Raw genomic sequence first — 22,904 nt, 5'->3', positions numbered from 1 at the left:
TAATAATTGAATTCATATTATATGTTTATATAACAATCCTATTCAATAAATATTCCCTGTAAACGTAATTTTTTTGTATTTTCTTGTTTAAAGATCGATATTGATAAGATTGTGTTCTTTTGCCAATTTAAAATTAAAAAAGAAAATAATTAACACAATGAAATTATATTTAAAAAAAACGTTAATTCTCATAGAAAGTATATACTAGAGAAAAAGAATAATAATAAAATAATAATAAGAAAATAATGGTGAGAACGTCCACCGAATAATAAACAAATAATGTTGTTACGTTAACTCGCTAAAATCAAACAAATATTATATAAAACTATCTTTCGAAAAAGAAAATGCTTCGTAATCAAGATATCTAGGTGTCCCAGTTTAACAAATAAAATAAAACTCATCCTATATAGAAAAACACTTTTCAATTTTTTCTTTTTTTTTCATTGAAATCGTTCCAACCGATTCTCCCGGAAGGCAGAAAAAATAATTCCGAGTCGATCGAGCAAGAACGATGTAAAGACAGGCGAAGCGTAAAGTCTAGGAAAGAGACACAAACTGATAAAATTCGTTCGTGATATCAAAGCGAGGAAGACGCGATCGGAGTGGTGCACACACATATATAAAAATAAAAGGAAAGAAATAGATGAGAGAGTAAAAGAAAGAGATAAAGAAAAAAAAAAAAAGAAAGAAAAAATCTGTAAACGTTTCGAAAGCGAGTTGCAATGTGAAATCGAATGGCGCATTAGAAGCCTTCTTCTAGGCGAGGAGCAAAGCGCATCATGTAATCGCAAAATTCGGCGGAAGAATCGTTGTCGAGTCGCTTATCGTCGACGACAGTACCATCTTATTCTTTCTTTCGATCTCCCTTACTCTTTCTCTAACACACACACACACATATACTTCTCGAAGCGTCTACGGTAAAGAAGGATAGGCGACACACCCTCCTATTCGACACAGAATACCACCTCCAGAGTCGATCCTAATGTCAAATTCCATTACCGCGGCATAGCAGCCCTTCCTTTTTCCCTTTCCACCATCTTACCATCACGCTTAAACCCCATACTCTCCTAAAGGTAGAAACGTATAAACTTGTTTGCATTAAATCCCTTTCTTTTTAATTCTATTTATTTATTCATCTATATATTCAAATTAATATTGTGCGAACATGTTAAGAACTTTTAGGAACGATAATGAAGGTTATTATGAAACAACTTTCATCTGGAAACCCGTGTCCAGAAACATTTCCTTTAGGAATTACAGTACGTGATGTGTGTATTAACCGACTCAGTACTCGTTACAGAAGTAATTCTAACTGTCTTACACTAACGTTAATACCTAGTATTATAGCGTCATGAAATCAACTGACACACTCGTTCGAAAATGTTCGAGTATCACAAGCAATTATGTTATTTGCTACTGGGTTTTTTTTTTTAATTCGATTGATGTATCATAAATCAAAGCTTCCAGATGACCTAACAAGAAAAAATTAATTGGATTTAAGTTAGAGGTGAATATTATAGTCTACATAAAGGCAAGCCAATGATTTACCATGATTCCTTAGAACAAAAGCACTAGTTAGAGAGAACATTCTGACAACACATATCACGTTCTCTAATTCCCAAACAAAACTTTTTCAGACACAAGTTCCTGTATAAAAGTTGTTCATAATAATCCTCTCTATCATCCTTAAAAGTTTGTAACATGAGTACAGAATTATTCTATATATATATTTAATATATAGGTATACAAATACATGTACAAGTAAGTGTGCAGAATAAATCATAATTAAAACATTATTTGATCATAAATTCTTTTAAAAAACTGAAAAATATTTCATTCTTTGACTACGAAAGGCATATACCTGGTGAGACAAAAGAAGTAAGACAGCTGAATATCATTGTGAAACTTAAAGATACAAAGAATAGCTACATCAGAATTAAACAAGGCTTCGAAGAACGCACTAATCTTTTTTCGACGCAGATGAAAAAAAAAACGTAACACGTATTATGTTATGATATTTACCAAATTCGTCTTGAAATCCTCCAACAAATAGACATAAACAAAAATTATATGTTAATTTGTGAAAAATTCAAAGTATATCCTTGAAAAATAATCCAAATAAAAATTGACAAGAAATTTATTATAATCACGTTAAAGCTATCATGAAATCATGCTAATTACAGAGTAATAATCTCTAATAATCACGACTCGCGATTCACCCTGTATATTTACTTATTAATATATAAATATTACTATAATAAGAAAAAATCGAAGACATCTTTTCTACGGTTTTTCGTTCACGGTAGATACGCTATGTCGTCGTTTCTCTCACCGATTGCATATACATATTGAAAAGAAAGGTATAGGGGGAGAAAGAGACAGACAGACAGAGGAGGATAGAATACGAATGGGAGATATCCATCTATCCATCCAGGATCCAGCGATCAGTCTGAATTTTTGCCGACGAGTCGATGGCAGCGAGGCGAGAAGACGAAAAATCGGGCATACGTATATACCACTCGCACGATTTGAGCGAGATTTCACGCTCTGACATCGTATTCGCGTGCTTTCCTCTCACGGCATGAACCCTCGACACGTTCGATTTTTTCCCATTCTGCTTCTTCTTCTCCTCACCCTCTCCGCCCCGCCCCGCCCCCTCTCTCTTTTTTTTTTCAATTTTTGTTATCTCTGCTCCCGACGCGATTATTTTTACCATCGACGGATTCCAATATTTTCCGAGAAAAAATATCGTTAGTAGACAAAAATTGAGATTTTTATTGCATGTTAATCAAAGTAGAAATAAAGATATTTAATTTATAGATGTATAATTGCAATGTAATTAAATAAATCTAAATAAAGAAATTTATTGCAATAATAGGATACTTATTTGTGTGTTAATCGATTTTAAATTTATTTCTACATTTGAAATATTTATTTACTTACTTCATAAGTGAGTAATAATAATAATATACATCTATATATATATGCGTGTGCAAAAAATAATAAGAGAACAGAAGAAAAAAAATAGTATAAAGGTTAAATTACAAGTGATAACATAAATAAAAACATTCTAATTATAGACAAGCTAATAGAAGAAATACAAACATTATACTAACATAACGTTAAGATAAAGATATAGACTATACAACTACATAAACTATAAACTATATAATTATGTAAAATTTAGATAAAGATAACGACAAAAAACACGAAATTACGGTTAAAAAAAAATCTACAATGTCGGATGGAAGTAATTATAGTTTAAAAGTAGCGATATATATTTATTTCTAACAATTAATTTTAATAATATATGTATTTTCTCATCTTTTTCGATACAAATTATTCATTTTGTCTTATTTATAATTTATAAGTTGGAAAGTTACGATGGTTGAAAATTTTGTTATCACCCAAGAGGGGGAAGGGGAAGGGGGGTTAACTTTCATACCTTCGGTTCTAGAAATTTATCTGAAAGAAATATAATTAATAGTTCGCATTTCGGTGAAATCGTTGAAAACTTAGTTCCACCTTACTCTCGTCGTAAGATTTTTACGAGAATTGAGAATATATTCGTCGATTCTTCGTTATGTCGTCCGAGCTTCCATCCTATCAGTTACATTGCTCGAGAAAAGTTAGGAGACACGCGGAAGCAGAAACGGATGTGCTTGAAAATTCTATCGCTCTTCGCGATAGACATTTCAGACTACAGCATCGACAATATTTTCACTCCGTTCCCAATAGAAGCAACTCGAAGTCGAAACGATCGAGACTCGTAAAGCGATTACCGTCTCTGCATCGACTCCACTTAAATGTTTCTTCGTGTTTCGAAGCATCGAGAGCTTCCAAAACTCAAGTCGACGTTGCTTTCTCATTGAAAATTAAACTTACTTTTTTCTAACTTTGTATACTCTCATTCTTTTCCTTCTTATCTATAGGTCTGTATAAATAACAATGTTTATAAAAGAAAACACAAGAAATAATTTATCAGAAGTTAATATTATTTATCTATGATATTGTTTCTGCTCCAAACATAACTTAATTGATTAAACAAAAAATTGTTAATTAATCATTTACCAATTAACGGAATTGTAGTAATATTATTTGTATATTTATGATAAATAATAATTATAAGAAACTTGTATAGTACTGTAATGTGTATTACATATAATGCACAAAATATATAAACACTGTTAAAAGATGTAATTTCTATGATAAAAATAGTTTAAAAACGTTCGATTGAATTTAAGAATAATCAAACTACAAAAAGAATGAAATTTCTTATCAGGAGAATAGTATCGTTGCGTTTAATCGTAGCCCATCGAAAGATATCGGCCTTCATTTGATATTCGAAACAGCCTCTGGCGAGATAAGTATGCGGTCTATCGAAAAAAATAAGGGTGGATCACCATTCTTAAAACGATGGAGGGTGCGGTCTGTTTCCGATAAGACTATACTCAGTGATCGATCGAATGTGCATCTGTGTGAACAAATCTGATAGGTACAATTTGAAAAAAAAAAAAGAAAAGAAAACACAAGGAAAGAAAAAAAGGAAGTGTGGAACAATGAAGAAAAAATAGAAAAATATGACGCAACGTTAAAATATTATTTATATTCTACAACATAAATATTATAAAAACAAACAAGCATTCTCTTATGCATTAGTCGTTTCGATATGAAAATTTACGTTCCTTGTCACAGAAAGTACTGCGACAAACGTTCTGAAAACACATTCTGGCAAATGGTAGATTTTATGGGGAACGATTTCCATTTATTCGTCTACTCTTTTAAACTTCATTTTGTCTTCTACATTACCGATATCGCATTATCGTTTTTACCTTCTCCGTCGACCAATCTCCAAATGGTTTTATAATAACAATCACCGTTAAAGACGATCGATCGATAAGAATAATTGTCAGGATAAACGAAAAAAAAAGAAAAAAGAAACAAACAAACAAATAAATAGGTTAAAAGCCGATACCTGTTTATAAAATATACGAAATACTTTTTGTTTTATCTTATATACTGTCATTCTCGTCGTCGGCAACGATATAATTGGACTCGCGTTTCTCGATCGCCTTGTTACACGTTCGCATAACGATGTTCTATTAATTGGAATTTCCGGTAATAGATCGACGACCGAATCGATCGATGGAAGGAAAATTGAGAATCGCGTATGTGACCGTCCAATCTCCTGAACGTTTCATAGCAACAAGAAAGAGAGAGAGAGAGAGAGAGAGAGAGAGAGAGAGAGAGAAAAGTATTAAGCTACCGGACGAAGATAAATCAAATGAGAGAGAGAGGGGGGGAAGGAGGGAAGGAGAGGGAAACGGATGTAGATGTTTCGTTGGAAAAGTAATTTGCAAGGAAAATAGAAGGCGAGCCGAACTTCGAGGAAAAGGAGGAAAAGCGTAGACTCCTTCGCTCGACCGATATTAAATCTTTCACGTTGCGGTTTTCAAAGAAAAACGACTGTGAACTCGAGTAGTCGGAACTTGGAAGACATCGAAACACTTACTCATTACTATATTTTTTCCTTTAGACGATTCATCGCTAATTAATGAACTCCTTACGATTACTTAACGTATTAATAATTTCAGTATTTAATTATTATTGATCGAGTTTTTTTTTTTTTGACAAAACGCAAATCACATCTAATATGTGATGTAACAATTGTGAGGATGAACGAATGAACAGTGTTTGTCTTCTGTGTGAGAAAAGATAATTAGGAAACTCAATATAATTGTTTTATTACGAACGTGTGTGTTTTGTTTTTAAGGCCGAAACCACTTGAGCCTATCACCTGATGTATAATATGGTCGCACCGAAACCTTTCGACATTCTCAACAGGAAGAATCTAGAATTTTTATGATCAGGAATGGTCCGGAAAACTCGAGAAATAATGCAAGGAAATGACAAAAGACGATAGAAGGGAGAAAAAAAAGGATTAACGTGCGCGCATTTGATATTGTATTGTTTTTTCAACGAGTGTCTGACAACTGGACCTTACACTGGGATACCCACGGATTTTAACGAGTTTTGGTATATTAGTAGTATGCTATTAGGGATCGTGGTAAAGTGTTTTAGCCTAACGCGAAGCTATTTTTAAGAAAAGTTATCAAATTAATCAGTGTTTTTTAACGTATAACTACATTTTTTTTCTTATTTCATCGTGTAGCTAATCGAAAAATACATTCAAATAAGTATAATAACATACCCTTGAAACGTGGCGTTGATTCTCGAAAATTAAAGTTTTACGTAAATGACATGCATTTATTCAACCTCCTTAATAACATAGATCTAACCAATGAATCGTTCTCTATATTAACTCATCGAAAGCGGCGTACTCAAAGCGTCCTAAATATCTCCTAATGTTCTACATTTGAAATTTTCCTATATATGCGACAATTCGCGATCTCAACGTGCCACTGGTTGCGATAGGATGCTAAACGCGCTGTTCATGCATGCTTTGGTGCGTGCTAGCTTTGCACCCAAATCGATTTTCAAAGTCCAAGCACGTAAAAGCTCAAGTGTATTACGGGACAAAGAAAAAAAATAAAAAAAACATGAGGAGAAAATGAAGGAATGTGTAAATAAATAAAAGGGTCGTATCGCAAAGAGTGCAAAAAAAAATAAATGTTAAAGAAAAAGTTAGAAAAGTGAGAGAGAGAGAGAGAGAGAGACAAAAAAAGAGAAAAAAGAGAGGGAGAGGAAAAGCTTCGTCGTTGGGAAGGTTTAACGGTGATTTATGTTGCCAGCGGGTCGTTAGCGAGTTGCCTAATTAAAGTCGTTTCACTCGACAGAGGCCGAACTGCAAAACTGCTTACGCGAAAATTCTCGTGGTCTCTCGGCCTCCTTTACCTTCACCTTCTCTCTTAGTTCTCCGCCTCCTTTTCCTTCTCCTCCTTTTTCTTTTTCTTCTTCTCTCTAGAGCCACCATTCTGTTTTTGTAAGAAACTGCCGAAGTACTCGAAACGCGTTGCTATCGAACGAGGAGTCGAGTATAAAAGATAAAAAGAAAAAAGAGAATCAAGATGAAGAAAGAGAGAGAGAAAGAGAGAGAGAGAGAGAGAGAGAGAGAGAGAGAGAGAGAGAGAGTGTGAGTAAGAAAAAAGATAGACGAAGAGAGAAAGGTCGAGTTTAGTAGAGAACCGTTCTTCGAGAGTCTCTATAAAAAGAAATGGATCTTTTGAGTCGTTTTTACATATTCGAGGAGGTCTGATCTGTCGACTCTTGGGAGATGATCCTGATGATGAGTAAGAAAGAAAGAGTGAGAAGGAGAAACGATTCACTATACCGATTGACTTAACGAATTCGATTCCCCTTTGAAAGATATCTAATCGTCTTTCTAATCTCCTTTATGATAGAAGTTAATCTTCTATATAAATCCCTTTATTTTTTTTTATCTGAAAAACACTTATTTTATATGAAACTGGTAGTATAATGTATACTCTCTCTCTCTCTCTCTCTTGTATACTTAACAAGTATATTAAATTTCAAATATTATATAAACTACTCCAATTAATTGTGTTTTAAATGATGAAATGAAGACTTATAAGATAAATATATTTGATTACGTAACATATATGAAAATTATAAAAGGTTATCAGAAAAGGTTTGCATAATGATAATTCGTAGAAATAAAGTCATTTTAATATCATTTGTTCAAAAATGTGAAAGTACATTGAACCCTTACGTAATGTGTATATATATATATGTACACATTACATACAGCATACATGCTGGCAAGATTAGAAGCGGTAAACCAAAATGCTGCTTCCAAAGGGCGTTACTTTCAGGATAGAAACCACTGCAACGTTTGTGGTATTGCCATTAAAATTACTCGTTGCGTTTGTCCCATTCACGAAAAATAGAAATGTTAGTAAATGAGCATCCGCTCGATTTGTCATTCACAAAAAGTTTTCCATGTTTCGAACTATGATCATTAAATTCAAACATCACCTGAATTTACTAAACGTATTCTGTTTACTCTATTTTCTTGCACATTTATTTATATAACTTTTTGGCTCAAATAGAATACTAAGAATAATTATGAAAGTACTAACGTTATTTAATTAATGATTATTTGTGCTAAAGAGTTCAACAAAATGTTAAAAAGTAATTAAAGAAAAAGCAAAGAAGCGTAAGAAAGAGAGAGAGAGGGAGAATTTATAAACGGCACACGAACCTTCCACACGTAAGCTAATATTAGCATGACCTTAAATTACTCTGAAAAGAACACGCACGTACACAAAGATATTCTAAAAATAGTAAACTTAGAAATGGTTATGCTTATGAAAATTATAATAATTATAACTAACAATAAGAGGGGACCCAGCTTGTTACCTTTCATCATTTTCATTTTATTTATTCAACAAATTTTTATTTGCTCGTTCATTCACTAATAAATTTTTTATAAGACATAGTAATGTTCATTTTAATACGTATCGTCGTACATAATAAAGTATATAAATACGTTAATAATGAATTTTTCTTATATTAACAAACATATTTTTGTAAATTTTTTCCAATGTAATGTAAATCCCATTACAATTTGATCTCATTCAAGTTGGTTAATGAACGATAATTCAAATGATCTATACGCGTTCAATTGGATAACCTTTTTCAATGAGTAATTCACCTCTATTGGCAATACCTAGTTTAAACGAATAAAAGAACTAACACGATACTTACAATTAAACAATTTCGAAAGAGAGATCGAATAACTAGGCAATCATTTAGCTTTATGTATACGTATGTATAATACATATGTATGTACACGTATGTATTTACATTTACATATTTTTAATGGTCAAAATATAAGGCTATTTAAAAAAACAAAAAAAACAAATAGCCAATAATCGGCAATCGAATGATTTCTCGTATTAATACGAACATGATAATTGATTTGTTTATCGAAACATAGCTCTCTCTCAATTCGATATGCGATTGGCAAATATTGTTCGAATTTCCAACAAAGCGTAGGATGCTGATCGTATGATCGTTGCTTTTACACGAAGAATAATTCTTTTTTAAGAACAAACAACGATATAACGATCGATATGCCTCTTTACATCAAATCGTTAAATTCATTCGCTGAAATGGTTTCAAAGCTTTCAAAGCTTCCCGCCCACGCAAGCTGCTTTTGAAGCTTCAACACTATTTGCTACTTGCAGAAAGGCCAGGTTGAATAGCGAATATCGAAGTTTCCAAATCAATCTCAATTGAAAATTGATATTTCATAGCAATTTACTAACTCGCTATGTAAATTAATCCCATCGAAGATATTATTTTGGCTTTCTATCGGTAACGTGCTTTCTTAAACTTTAGAGTGAGCTAGCTTAATCTTAAGACAGATAGAAAAAAAGAGATATTTTTTCCTTGAAGAAAATTGCTATTATAACATTAAAGAAACTATAATGTTAAAGAACAGTAATCGATATATTACCGCGAGATAAAAACTTATTAACAAAATATATAGAAGCTAATTTACAAAGCAGGCTCTTTGTGCTTAAACATTAGCGTGCATAATGTTATAATCATTATCAATATCTTTACATCGACGTTAATCCTTTGAACATAAAAGGCAAGAAATTAAAAGCTTTAGACAACGTTAGGGCCATTCATGACAAGGTGAGTCCAAAACTTAATTTTTAGAGATTTTATTTAAAATATATATATGAGTAAAATAATAAAAGAACAAAATAATGAGGGTAAAATATCTAATGTGATAATAAATTCTCTTATAATATATTTGCAAAAAGTTATAAAGATTATTATTATTAGATAAGTCTATAGATTTATCAAACAAAAAATTGGTGCGGTAGTGAGTATTAAACGTTAGAGTAATATTTTTATTACCATAATTATATTCATATTAATTATAAAAATATTGTAAGTGTATTCTAAAGTTATTATATATGTATAAAATTAATTGCTTTGAAAACTTTTAGGCCGATTAACATAATTAGACAAAACTGGAATATTATATAACTCTTGAACAATTTATGAGATTATATAAAACGTATCAAAGTAAAAAAATATTTTTATGAAATAATCACATCATTGCCATGATTAGATAATTATTATCAAATACGATAACATAATGACACGATGATTAAATGATAAAATAAGTCATTCTATGTGTTTTTTACTAATTTATTTCCTTCACATCTACTAACACGATCAGTCTAGCTAGGCCTCATGCAATGATTCTTCTTTTTTAAATAATTTAGGGTACACTAATTAGTCTCAGCATGCTAACTCGATCGTAAGTTAGTGATGATGTCGGAAGGATCGCTTTACTCTGATGGCAAAAGAGCAAAGTCAACTAATTGGAAAGCTCGAAAAGCAATTAACCTAAGAGCTCAAAGATAAACATTACTTCGATAATTATCTCAAGAGAATCGTATCGAATGTCTGAACTGTCCAATACGATTACATAATCGATTATGTACTCGATAAAATACGGACTATGTACATATATACGTGCCTACATACATATATACGATCTGCTTGTCATTAATTATTCACGAATTCACTCTCGAGTGATTTTTATCGATTTTTAAAGCAGCATTCAACTTTAAATTTCAGATTAAACTAACACAATATTACGAATCCAGTTACTCAGTGATCTTAGATACATTTTTACGATAAAATTATAAAAACAATGACATTTCTTAATACTATAAATAAAAATATAAGATTGATGAAACCAAACTTGTTCTATAACCTTACTCGCCCTTTCTAACATCCTCCTCACCTGTAATCCGTTCCCTCCGTCTATACCAAACCAAAAACCCAGGTTGCAGAACACATCCACCCGGTCTATCCTTTCCTTATTCATCCTCCATTCATACTCTGACTTATTCTTTCTCTTTCTAAACACTACTACTTTCGTCCTACTTACATTCACCGTTAAATCTTTCTCTTGCGCAGAATTCTTCGTACATACTCATTAACATTTGTATCCCTCTTTCATCCTCCGCTAGTAGAACCATATCATCCGCATATGCTAGTGACCACACTTTGCCACTTCTTTTCCCCTTTCTCTGCAGCTTTTTCTCCATATTCGCCAACAGCAGACCGAACAGTAGGGGGCTCAACGGGCAGCGTTGTCTGAGTCCCCTTCTTGTCCAGAATTATTCTCCTTTTTGTCTTCCTATTCTCACTCTGACCCAATCAGTGAAGCATTCCTCTACCCTTCCAATCAAGGGCCCATCCACTTCCCTCTCCCTCAGTGCTTGCCGCAGTACCATCCTGTTCATCGAGTCGAAATCAGCTTTGAAATCCACAAACAGAACGACTAGCTTCCTCTTCCTCTTACCCAGATTTCTATTCTCTAGGAAGTTAAGCATGTATATGTTGTCCAGTGTGCCCATCCCCTTTCTGAAATTTATTTGATTGTGGGGGATACATTTCCTTTCCTGGATCTACCTCTCCAGGCTCCTCCTCAAGATTTTTGTGTAGATCTTATATCCTGCCGACATTAGCGTGATCCCTCTGTACTCCTCCATTTTCCTCTCCTCTCCTTTCTTCACCAACGGGACCATCAACCCCTTCCTTCACTCTTCCGCCCATTTTTCTCCTCTCTGCACCTTATCGCATATCTTCCACATGGCCTTCCTTAACCTTTTTCCTCCGAACCTTATTGCCTCATTCCGTCTTCCACTGTTGCTTTCCCTCTTTTCAAGTTTGTTACCAACTGGTAAACCTTCTCTCTGTTTAACCCGTTCTCTTGCTCTCAATCTCCCTGCCCCTTTTAATTTTCAACCATATATTTTAAAATAAAGAATTTCAATCATCGATAATGATTATTAGATATCCAAGAGATAAACATACATATGATTTAATGTTAAGTAACTCAGCAATTGATTCTATTTATTTACAGACTGATTTATTTCTAAAATATAAGTTATATATATATGTTTGAACTAATTATAATTTTCGTATCAAAAAATTAATGCTATCTCCAGCAATTGTATAATTAAAATGCAGTTAATTCGAGTAAACAGATCTTAAAAAATGAAACATTTTAAATTAAACGTTTTTTAAATGTGTCGATATTCATGACAATGGAATAAGTCCAAAAATGGATAACAATTAATTTTATGATTTATTTTATAATACAATATATAATTTGTAATATAAAATAAATAATATAATAAAATCAATGTTTTCAATTTTGTAACTTATTGTTAGTTTACGGTATATTTATGTGATATATAAAATTTAATCAGATTAAAAGATAGAGAAATAATCAAAGACGAAGATAACAGGTAAGAGACAAAAAAAATAGAAAAAGAGAAAGAGATAGAAAAGCTAAAACGAAAAAGTCGATATGCATGCACGGCAGGTGCGATCGTCGATCATCGAACGCGTCGTATGGCAATAAAAATCGTCAGACGTCTTGGAAAAGTCTCGATCAGATTTTCACGAAAGGTTTTCGTGGATCGAAATCGAAGGGATGTGGGGGAAAAAAAAAAAAAGTGAGAAGAAAATATCTCAGAGCTCCGGCATTTCGAATCCACAAGGAGTCTCGAGTTATTGAAACGAGTGTCAGAGGCTGAACGTCTATCTATCCTGCTCTTTTCTCTTTCCTCCTTCGTCATTCCCACTTCCTTCTCTCAATAATTCGAAGAAAATATAGATCACGTGTTTGCAAAGAAACATACACGTGCTTTCGATCGATGACAACATACGACCTCGTCTGAATACATTAAAAGTTTCATAGTAAATTATCGAGTCATGTACTATAATAGTATTTAATATTAATTACATGTATTTATAGAGAATCCAATTTTAGTGTATATGATGCGTTAAGACAACACCAAATATGTTGAAGAAACGAACGAAGAAAAAAGCAACGATTTAAAAGAGCGTTGTCTGTGAGCGCGCGTTTATTATATAGGCAAAGCAGCGATTATCAAGTTTATATTCCACAATCAGTGTTAATCTATTAAGATATCGTATATGTGTGTGTGTGTATATATATTCCTTACTCGTACGTCCGTTCCACAAAGAAAAGAAACCAGTAAGTTTGAATAAACGAACGGAAACAGTGTTTAAAATAGTTATTTAAAGATTATAGTAAGTTGTGTACATTATTGCCAGAATTGCACTAATTTGTGAGGCTTTTTATTCATTTTAGTATTTATTATCCATACTTCAATAAGTCTAATCCTACAACAATGATAATTTAACGCATAACTTTTTAAAATTTGGTTTACGCATGCACAACAAAAAATAAATTATCATTAATAATATATAAAATAAATAATAAAACAAAAATGTTGACTCTCTAAGTTTAGGAAGAATATTTATTCCATTATTCAAACTGGAAAGTGCATGTATCATATTTGAACGAAGGGATAAACCTGAAAGTATAAAGCTTTTCAAATTATCATCTGGGTTATCGCTCACATATGTGTACGTGATTTAGAGAAGGTTTATGTACAATGTAACATATAAAATCATTGAGTTTTTCATTAAATTTCATAACACAAATTATAATAATATAATTTTTATATTAGTTCAACTTTAATATTTACTTAAAGTAATAATTGCATTTAATATTCATTCAGGTAAATATATTCATTCTTGATTCGTTTTTTATGTAAAGAAAAGTTATAAACACTCGCGTTACTATTCACAATAAATTTACGTGTTTTCATCGACATTACACGTACTATACATCACATATATTACCATACATCAATTTGATAATTTCTCCATGATAATGAGTTTTGAAATGAGCTATTTATTTTTACAACGTTCGTATAAGCAACGTGTCTAATTTAAGAGTATAGGAATGCACGATGTGAAATAGTACCGCTGACGCAATGTCAACGTAACATCTTGACGTCACATTTCTTATTAAACGTGACTTGCATATAATTATATGAAGAAAAAAAAATACTAATAAATATTTAATATTATAAAAATAATAATTTTATATTAATCCCGGAAATATGCATGAAATTATTTCGATTAGTGAATATTAATCATAAAATGATTATATGCATAAAAATGTTTACAATTATAAAAATTCAGAATGGATTTATGACTCAATCGTATTAACTTAATGTTTATTGTTATATAATAACATACGCTATATTTATTACATACGTCCTTCCTTTCGGTCAACGTTTGCTCTCCCATTCTCTTTCTCTCTCTTATCCTCTCCTTGTAATTAATTTTCACGATGTGTATACTCTCACATTCGTACAAATCTAAATACTTCATCGCACAGTCATTATTATACAGTGTGAGACACCCAATTGTATCACCTAAATATCTCCTTGTTTATAATCGTATTAAAAAACTTCAAACGAAAAAGTTGCACTATTACAAGAAGACAAGGGATTTTTTCTCAGTCATTCTTTTTACATGATTTTATCGTTTTTCAACGATATGAAAATTGATAATGATATATGTACATATTATTTATAAAAGTAACTAAAGGAGAAGGAGGATAATTTATAAATTTACTGTCAACAATAGCAACTCATTAACTTAAATTTTCTTATCTATCGAGAACAAAACTTTTAAAATATATAATTTATGTACATTTTTAAAATATCAACTTCGATTCCCTTATTTCTTTTTCTATTGAATTAATTTAAAGATCAAAAATGAAGAAATAATAAAAGTCCAGTAAACAACACGAAACTAACCAAACCTCTAATTAATTGATTTCGTTTAGCACGATCAGGATTTCTTTGTAGCCGATATTTCAAGGAAGAAATTTATGATTGAACGTGATACGTAATATCGCCGTTACGAAAACATCGAATCATGTGATGTTCTACAGGGGATTTCCATTGATCGTTTCTACGTCAAAGCCATTCGAAAAATCTTTTTACCTGTCTTACTTACACCAAAATGAAAAATTGACGGAAATGATTGTTCGCGATGACTGAGGATCATTAATTTTCGATCTAAGGTATCAAGGAGAAAAATGGTTGGATTTTTTATTTTCTGGTGTCATAATATGAATTATTAACATTCCAAATTTAACATTGAAAGAAAAAATAATAATTCAATGATCCGAAGTCTTCTAATTCAATTTCAAATTTTATAATCTAATCTTCAACCTTCTAATTTTTTATCTCCTTTCTTATCTTATTATATAACTTTTTTCATTTTAAACGTTTATTATACGAGTATAACTTAATCAGCACATTTGAATTACATTAAACCCAGATATTATTTCACTCTTTAAACATATTATTTAATAAATATTTTCAATAATATAAATAAAATTTATGCCATATTGTGTTAACTAAATACAGTGTCTTAATATTATACCTGACCATGTACGTTTTTTTATTCCAATTTAGAATTTTTTTATTTATTGCGAGCAAAATAAAAATCTTATAATATCCGAATATCAAAATTAATCTCTATATGTAATATTATAAGATATAAAATTTGAATAAGACATATATATAAATTAAATAACTATTATTAAAATATAATAGAGATGCATGTCCATTTAAATATCTATTATAATATATGCATACGATACTTATAAATACTCATTTTATTTGGGAAATCAATCTCATCAGTTTATAGAGTACAAGGAAATGAAAAACGCGAACTGAAAGATCAATCAGTTCGAGGAAATGAGATTAACAACAAGGAAAACTCGGCTCGTCTGTTCTAATACTAAATTGATAGAATTACTCGATTTGTTTTCTACTTACTTAGTATGTCGAATTGTGGTAACCATCTGCTGATGAAAACGTTATCAGGTTTCGCAGTAAAATTATCATCTTCCCATTTCCAAACAATCTTTCTTGGTATAGACCTAAGGACATTAATAATAAACTGAAGCCTAGCTGGAGGCATCGTTGATGCTTTAATCATGGATCCAAGACAAAAGTACAATACACCTTCTTTTGCTTCATCGAGAAACTTAGCAAGGTCTTGTGGTAGTGGTTTAATTGAAGACGGCAGATGAACCCCACCAATTTCAATAATATTTGGAAGTTGTGGTCTAGAACCATGAATAGACCAATGTGTGTTCGTCAATAAAAGTGATTGTTGTTTGGCAATGTCTACGAATCTTGGTAAATCGGATCCAAAAAGTTTTTCAGCTGGACCACGATGATGATAATTATACCAAACATCGAACATAATATTTTGTACACGAATCCATAGCAGATTTGCAGTTCTATCAAAAAAGTTCATCGGCATTTTTTTGTATCCTAATACACTGGGTATGTTAGCTTCGTCATCGGGATTTGCAATATGATTATTTGTCCAGCTCATGATTTGACAAGTTGATATTCCCACGAAAGGCACCTTGTACTTATGTACGAAACTCAAAAAGCAATCGGTATTGAAGTTCTCGATAAATATTAAGTCGATTGTTTGGTTCGAATGAAGGAATTCGAGAACCCCAGGATTGGTCATTCCATCTTCACAACTTTTTTGACCACGTTTGCTGAGGAAAAGCAATTCCTTTATTGAAGTAACGAACGGAATGTGATGTATTTTACCTAAATTAACCGATTCCTCGGAAACCTCATATTTATCACTAATCAAACTGATATCCTTATAATTTGGTAACGATTCTTTTACTTTGCTACTGTTTGTTCTTGGGAAATACGAGATCACTGTAAGTTCATGTCCACGCCTAGCTAATTCTTCTAATATAGGCTGAATAACGAAGAAATGACTTTTTCCGGGATGTGGAAAAAGGCCAAGAATCTTTAATTTCTTTTCAGATGATTTTTTAAGAAACTCACTTTTCGTCTCGTAGCAAATGAAACAGAAAACAATGTAAACGTAAAAGCACAAATTCATCCAACGTAAATACATTTTATTAGAACTTTCAAACGAACCGTCCGCACGTACATTCGAACTCGTATTGACTGAGATCTTTCCGACCTCTGCCAGATAGTATATACACAGTATTGTATTAGTGTTATTCGCTATATAGAATTTTAAACGATTTTTTTCAATTAATCTTATCAATCATACTTTCGATGACATTACAAATTTTTATCACTATTACACATTTGTAAGAATTCTTGATTGAGTCTATTTAGTATTAGGAAATGTACTTAACAATCTAATCACATTGAATGAAGTATTTCCAATTTCTTTCAGATAATATATAAATACAGTTTTATACTATTATTACTCTTAAAATTAACTCTAAAGTAACTCTCTTTATTTATTTAATTAATCATATTTTTACTGATAAAATAAGAACATTAATTAAAAGTATAGGTTTATTAACTTTTTAATAACGTTCAATTAGTAAGATTTGTGTTTAGTTAATTTACCTAACAAACTACATTCAACACGATTCTATTAACTTAAACATATCTTTTTTAGATTTTTAATCAGAAAACAAATTTAAAAAACTGTTCAAATAACTCTATCTACTTAAAGATTACTGATAATAGTAAAGAAGGAGTTTTATAAATAAACGAACAAAAAGTTAAACTGAACAAGATTTTATACCTACATTATACGCCCCTGGCAATATGCTCATCCCTTCTCTTCTCAAATTGGCACAAATTAGATTGGTTATTCTCGACCGTTGATCTGTTCATCTCACTCTACCTTCCTGTCTCTCTCTCTCTCTCTCTCTCTCTCTTTCTCTCTCTCTCTATCTCTCTATTTCTCACGTTCTATCTCTCCTTCCCTTCCTCACTCCTTTTCTTCATGCTACTTAAATTTCGTTACGCTACGAACGATAGAAACATGAACGTAGCTGATTGCAATGAAATCTTCTTCACGTTAAAGGAGGCCTCGAAAATTTCTCTCGTTTCACAAGCGGCTCGTAACCGATCGGTAGTGCGTAGATATGCTGCAGATCGGACTCGAAAACCGTGAAGAAGAGCTTCGAGCTAATCTCGAACATGTAACGAACTCTCGTTAGAATGAAAATTACGCTTCCTTGATGCGAAACTTCACGGGTTGCTGGATAATTTGAAAGTGAGCAAGCGTATTCAATGTTCAGTAAGAAGAAAACTGATATTAAAAGAAACAAACAATTTTAGAATTTTCGCATTAATTTACGATGACGTTAAACCGAATAAATATTTCCTGCAGAATTCACACTTTTTCTTAATATATAAAAATATGAAATTTATAATGTTAAACTAACGTGTCTGGAATCTTGATAAAGTTTTGAGTTGATTGATGTTAGAACTCGCCGAGGTAACTAATCATTCGGCAAACCGGATAGGAAAATTCATAAAAAAGAAGTAAAAGAGTAAAAAATGACGAAGAAAGTGAATGGAAGGATATTCTTGATTGGTCCTTATTATTATTTTAGAATAGTGATATTTAACTCATATATGAACACAGACCATTAAATTTAGTTTGAGAATTTACAGGCTGCAGGTAAAATAAAAAAAAGTTTTTTATAATAAAATTTAAGTAAATAAACAATTAAAGGTATTTATAATGTTGCATCCATGATTCAAACTTCGAGACGCGAGTTGCATTTTAGAATCTTGCAGGCCATCTGTTTGACACCATTGGTCCTAGAATATAATTGAACTATTTTATGTAAAATCCCTTGCACGAAGTGACATAGCATCAAATTATGATTATGAAATAAATATTTCGTAAGTAAACTTAGGACGAATGTTTTTAAATTTTCTTAAATTTATAAGCCGGCTTAGGAAATTTTGTTAAGCTGAGTATTCATAGAGGATGTCTAAAATCCCAAATAAACAGTAAGCTCTTATATTTTGGCCCTTTATCTTGTCTATGAAATCTATTCAACTAACTTTCAACGAATTCTCAAGGGTGGCCATTTCGTATAACAATACAAAACTTTTAACGAGCATGCATGCAAGCTTCAATACAATCTTTACGAATCAAGCATTCGAATATCTTCAACTTTGTTATTCACTTTTTCTCGTTTCTCTTTACGTTCTCGATTTTATCTTATTAACCGTATAATATCCAATGAGAAAATACAATTATACAGGATCTATTTGCCTAGTATCGAAGTGAAATCGAGTATTGGATATGGTTATATTTCTTAGCAAAAGGAGCAACAGTAACGCAAAACGACGATTCCAACGTTCACGAATATTCCCAAGGGTTAACAATGTCCTTAATGACGTAACATAATTACGAGAAAGCTTTCCCTCACGATGTACGTCACCGGGAAACGCAGTAGCTTAATTGTAAAGCCCAGAAGATCGAGGCTAAGCGGCTAAACGAGCACGATCGTCCTTGACGAAGGACTCTGAAGTAAAGCTCCTAATCTGAACTTTTCCTTCCCTTCCTCTTCAAGCTGTTTCTTTACGTCATACTCTTCTACCGTTTTCGTCGATATAGGAACATCAAGAGATAAACCACAATGTCATCCATAGCTACCCATTAGAGTAATCGCTTTAAAAATAGCCTCTTCTTTCTATTTTATTATTCTCTTACTAGAGATTTACACAAATCTCTTCACAAAAGATCTATTTAACACATAAGATAATGTATACAATACGTGTAAAATAAGACATTAGGTTCTTCTTTTTTAAATACATATTAATAAATATATTAATAAAAGATAAATTCCATTAAAACCAATATTAACAGAATTCGGAATTCATAAGATTTTAAGCAATTCTAGGATTATGACTGAACTTCAAAATTGTCAGTATTTATAAATGTTTATATTCGACTTATTATTAGGGTTTATTTATGATCGGGCAATAACCATATTTTCAAAATTTAAAGTAAACGATACTCAATTAGTTGGCTAGACAATATATAAATAGAGAAGCGATAAAGATAGAGAACACATTGTGGTACGGCGTCAATTGGAAAGTAGATTATTATAAAATAATAATATTATTATCTTGATTTTTGTACGAAAAAATGAGCTTTTGTGCAATATATAAAATTGTATATGATATATATATATTAAATTGAAACAATATTATCATATTACACAACTAATTAACTCCTTTGATCGACTTTTCGTTACCAAGGTTCATTCTTATGCAAATTTAACAGTTGCAAATATTACAATAGCTACTGTCGTCAAATTGCTTCATATAAATGCCGATGAAGGCGGATGCAAACAATAAAGAATAGATAAAATGAAATATTATAATATATGTAATAACATCCTTATTTAACAATTATATATATTTACCTCGTACTCCTACGTAAAGTAAAATTAAAATAAACGGATGCAACAAATATTTACCTACGCGGAGGTACGTAATTCTTGCATTTGAATTAGATATTCTTAGGAAGTTTCAAACAAACGAGTTACTATGATCACGTCATTATTCGTCCATAATTGGCGTTTTTCTCTAGTGGTTTGTGAAAACGAAAATAACAAAGTAGCTCATTAAAAAGGGATAGAGAAGAACAATATAGTATGCAAATCATGTAAGAAGATCAATAAAACAAGTAAACTAGATTAATCGAACATTTTCGAAATGCCAAGCAGTTACGCAAAATGTTTGTTAAACTCGTTTATTCTTTGTTAAGTGTAACAACGTAAATTAAATGATTATATCGAAAACACGTTTTAAAGATACGTTTAATTTTACTCAAAAAAGGGTGCCGTGAAGGGTAGCTTAAAATACCTAAGAATGAAAAAAATGGCGTATCTTCAAATAGACCAGTATTTCCGGTGGGTCGTACGTAATTGGTCAGACTCCATCGTTCTCTATTTTGTTTCCTTTATCTTTCCCTTTCTCGAATTTCCCCATGAGTAAAAGGAAGTAGTATTCGCACATCTTTAACGCGTTTACTCACATGCAATATATACCACAAACAAAATAGCTCGTAGATGTGGAATTAGGTCACGTTGTTTAATTCATGAATCGGTGCTAGAATACAACGTTCTTGTAGAAAGATCGCCTACGAATTAGTTGGAAGGAAGAAGAAGCCCAAAGGACCAACAGAGCCTCTGGCGAAACTCGACGATGGAAAATGAAGATATACTTCCCTTTTGCCACGGCCGCAAAAATTTTCACGAGAGATTTATGTGCAAACGCTAAGAAAGAAACTTCATCGTTCCGAGAGAAAAACGAACGCGATATTTGCACGTAAATATCTGTGAAATTTACGTAGTCGACTATGGCCGACCGAAGTTTTGTGAAAAAAAAAAAACTTTTTCAATGGAATTTTGCATCCATTTCTTCCCATACTTTTTTTCTTTTTTTTTTAATAATATTATCAGCGGACTGTGGATATTTATGCACTTAAAATACGTTAAAATATGCGAATAATATATGTATAATATGAAAATATAGTATATATAAACATATGCAGCAATCTAACAAGAAGATATGCAAAAATATTTGATATATGTTATAAGTATATTAATAAACATGCTATAATAATAACATCACTATTTACTGATGATCGTTAAAAACAAAGCCTGTTGAATTTACTCAAGTAAAGTTCTTTAAGTTCAATTTGTTAATTTTGCCTTTTTAAATTTTAACGATTTATAATATAGTTTCAGGAATTTCCTTTCAGAGAGAGAGAGAGAGAACACTACATTACATTTAAAAATAATAAAAAATAATGTATGCATTTAGATTTATCATTACATTATCACACATTTTTAGATTAAAGAAAATCTGAATTATACTTGTTGTCATTCCCTAAAAAATTACGTAATATCGTAAATAACGTCTGTATACACTATAGAATTTTACTAGTAAATTTATCAAGATTTTGACTTGACTTGCGACATTTTAGCCCGAAACTTCAGTGAATAATATCGAATTTTTAAAATATATATGGCAAATTGAAATATACTTCTACACGTTCACTTAAAAAAATATATGCAAAATATAAAATATGCAACATAAATAATGTATATACAAAAACTAACAAAATTTTATATTTACGTTTCAAATTATTATTACTTTCCAAAAAAAATATACATTTGCGTAAAGAAAATCGGCAGTCCAATTATCAAATTACTGTAATTTCTTACGTTTTTGCTCTGGTCACGTTTCGATAGCTTCTTTTTCTCTCTTTCTCTCTCTCACACACTCTCTCTTTCTCTCCCTCACTCTCTTTTTATTTTATAACGAGTCTACGCTTTTTACGAAATTATACTTTCGTCTTTTAAAGAGCACGCGCCGTTCCTATTAAAAGCATTACATTTAATTATTCCTGTCCATGTCCCACGCATTTATTTTCTTTCTTTTTTTTTGCTTTTACTTTTTTTAGAATGCAAGTCAAGTTTAATATGAGCTGAGCTACAGTTTCTGTCGAGACATAATCAAAGATATATATTTGTATTGGAAACCTTTAAAAGAACTTTTTAAAGGACGGTAAAAGTAATAAACAGAAATATTATATTAAAAACGTTTTTAAATTTGATCAAACGTTCAGTATTTTCGGCATATAAATTTTTCCAAAATTTGTTAATTGCTTATTCGCTTTTAATATATAATTTTAAAAAATGAACACCCAATCATAACGTTTATGTAAATTAATAAAAATAACTCAAGCCAAACTTTAAATGTTTTCTTTCTTCCTTTTTTTTTTTCTTTTAGAGCGAATAAATCTGAGAAATGTTCGCTAGTAAATCTATCCCAAGGGATAGGAAACAGTAAACTTCGTTCGTGAATACATCTGATGAGAAAATTTGTATCTATTATAAAACGGTATGACGCGACGCAATTAGAAATAAAGTTTCCCTTTTTAAAATGATATTCGCTTACACTCGATAAATTGCACAATGTTACCAACGATACATATATATATAGTTATTTAGTACGTAGCAAAGCGCGCAGGAAAAATATTCTTTCATCTGGTATCATTTACGTTGATGCAATTAGCGAAGCACACCTGGCCCAATGGATTCGTGTAAACAAAACAAAATGTCGATAAAATGTATTTCTTCGGGAAAACTATTCGTACAGATTTTTCACGTTCGAAAAAAAAAGCAAAAAGTA

General features: G+C 31.3%; 1 protein-coding gene across 1 annotated transcript in view; it reads right to left on the bottom strand.

Annotated features, from left to right (window-relative positions):
- The window catches only part of LOC106788575 (UDP-glucuronosyltransferase 2A3-like), a 40,856-nt gene extending 23,979 nt beyond the window's left edge, over window positions 1-16,877 (bottom strand). Inside the window, exon 1 of the mRNA XM_014751973.1 lies at window positions 15,702-16,877. Within this exon, the coding sequence (XP_014607459.1) occupies window positions 15,702-16,821 (1,120 nt within the window). The 5' untranslated portion in view covers window positions 16,822-16,877. The remainder of the gene's footprint in view (window positions 1-15,701) is intronic.
- Between the last annotated feature and the right edge of the window lie 6,027 nt (window positions 16,878-22,904).

This window comes from Polistes canadensis, unplaced genomic scaffold, assembly GCF_001313835.1.
Source record: "Polistes canadensis isolate GaletaPanama2010 unplaced genomic scaffold, ASM131383v1 scaffold_5, whole genome shotgun sequence".
In the NCBI taxonomy this organism is placed as follows: domain Eukaryota; kingdom Metazoa; phylum Arthropoda; class Insecta; order Hymenoptera; family Vespidae; genus Polistes; species Polistes canadensis.
Note: the sequence above shows the minus strand (reverse complement) of the source record. Positions and strands in the feature narration are given on the sequence as shown.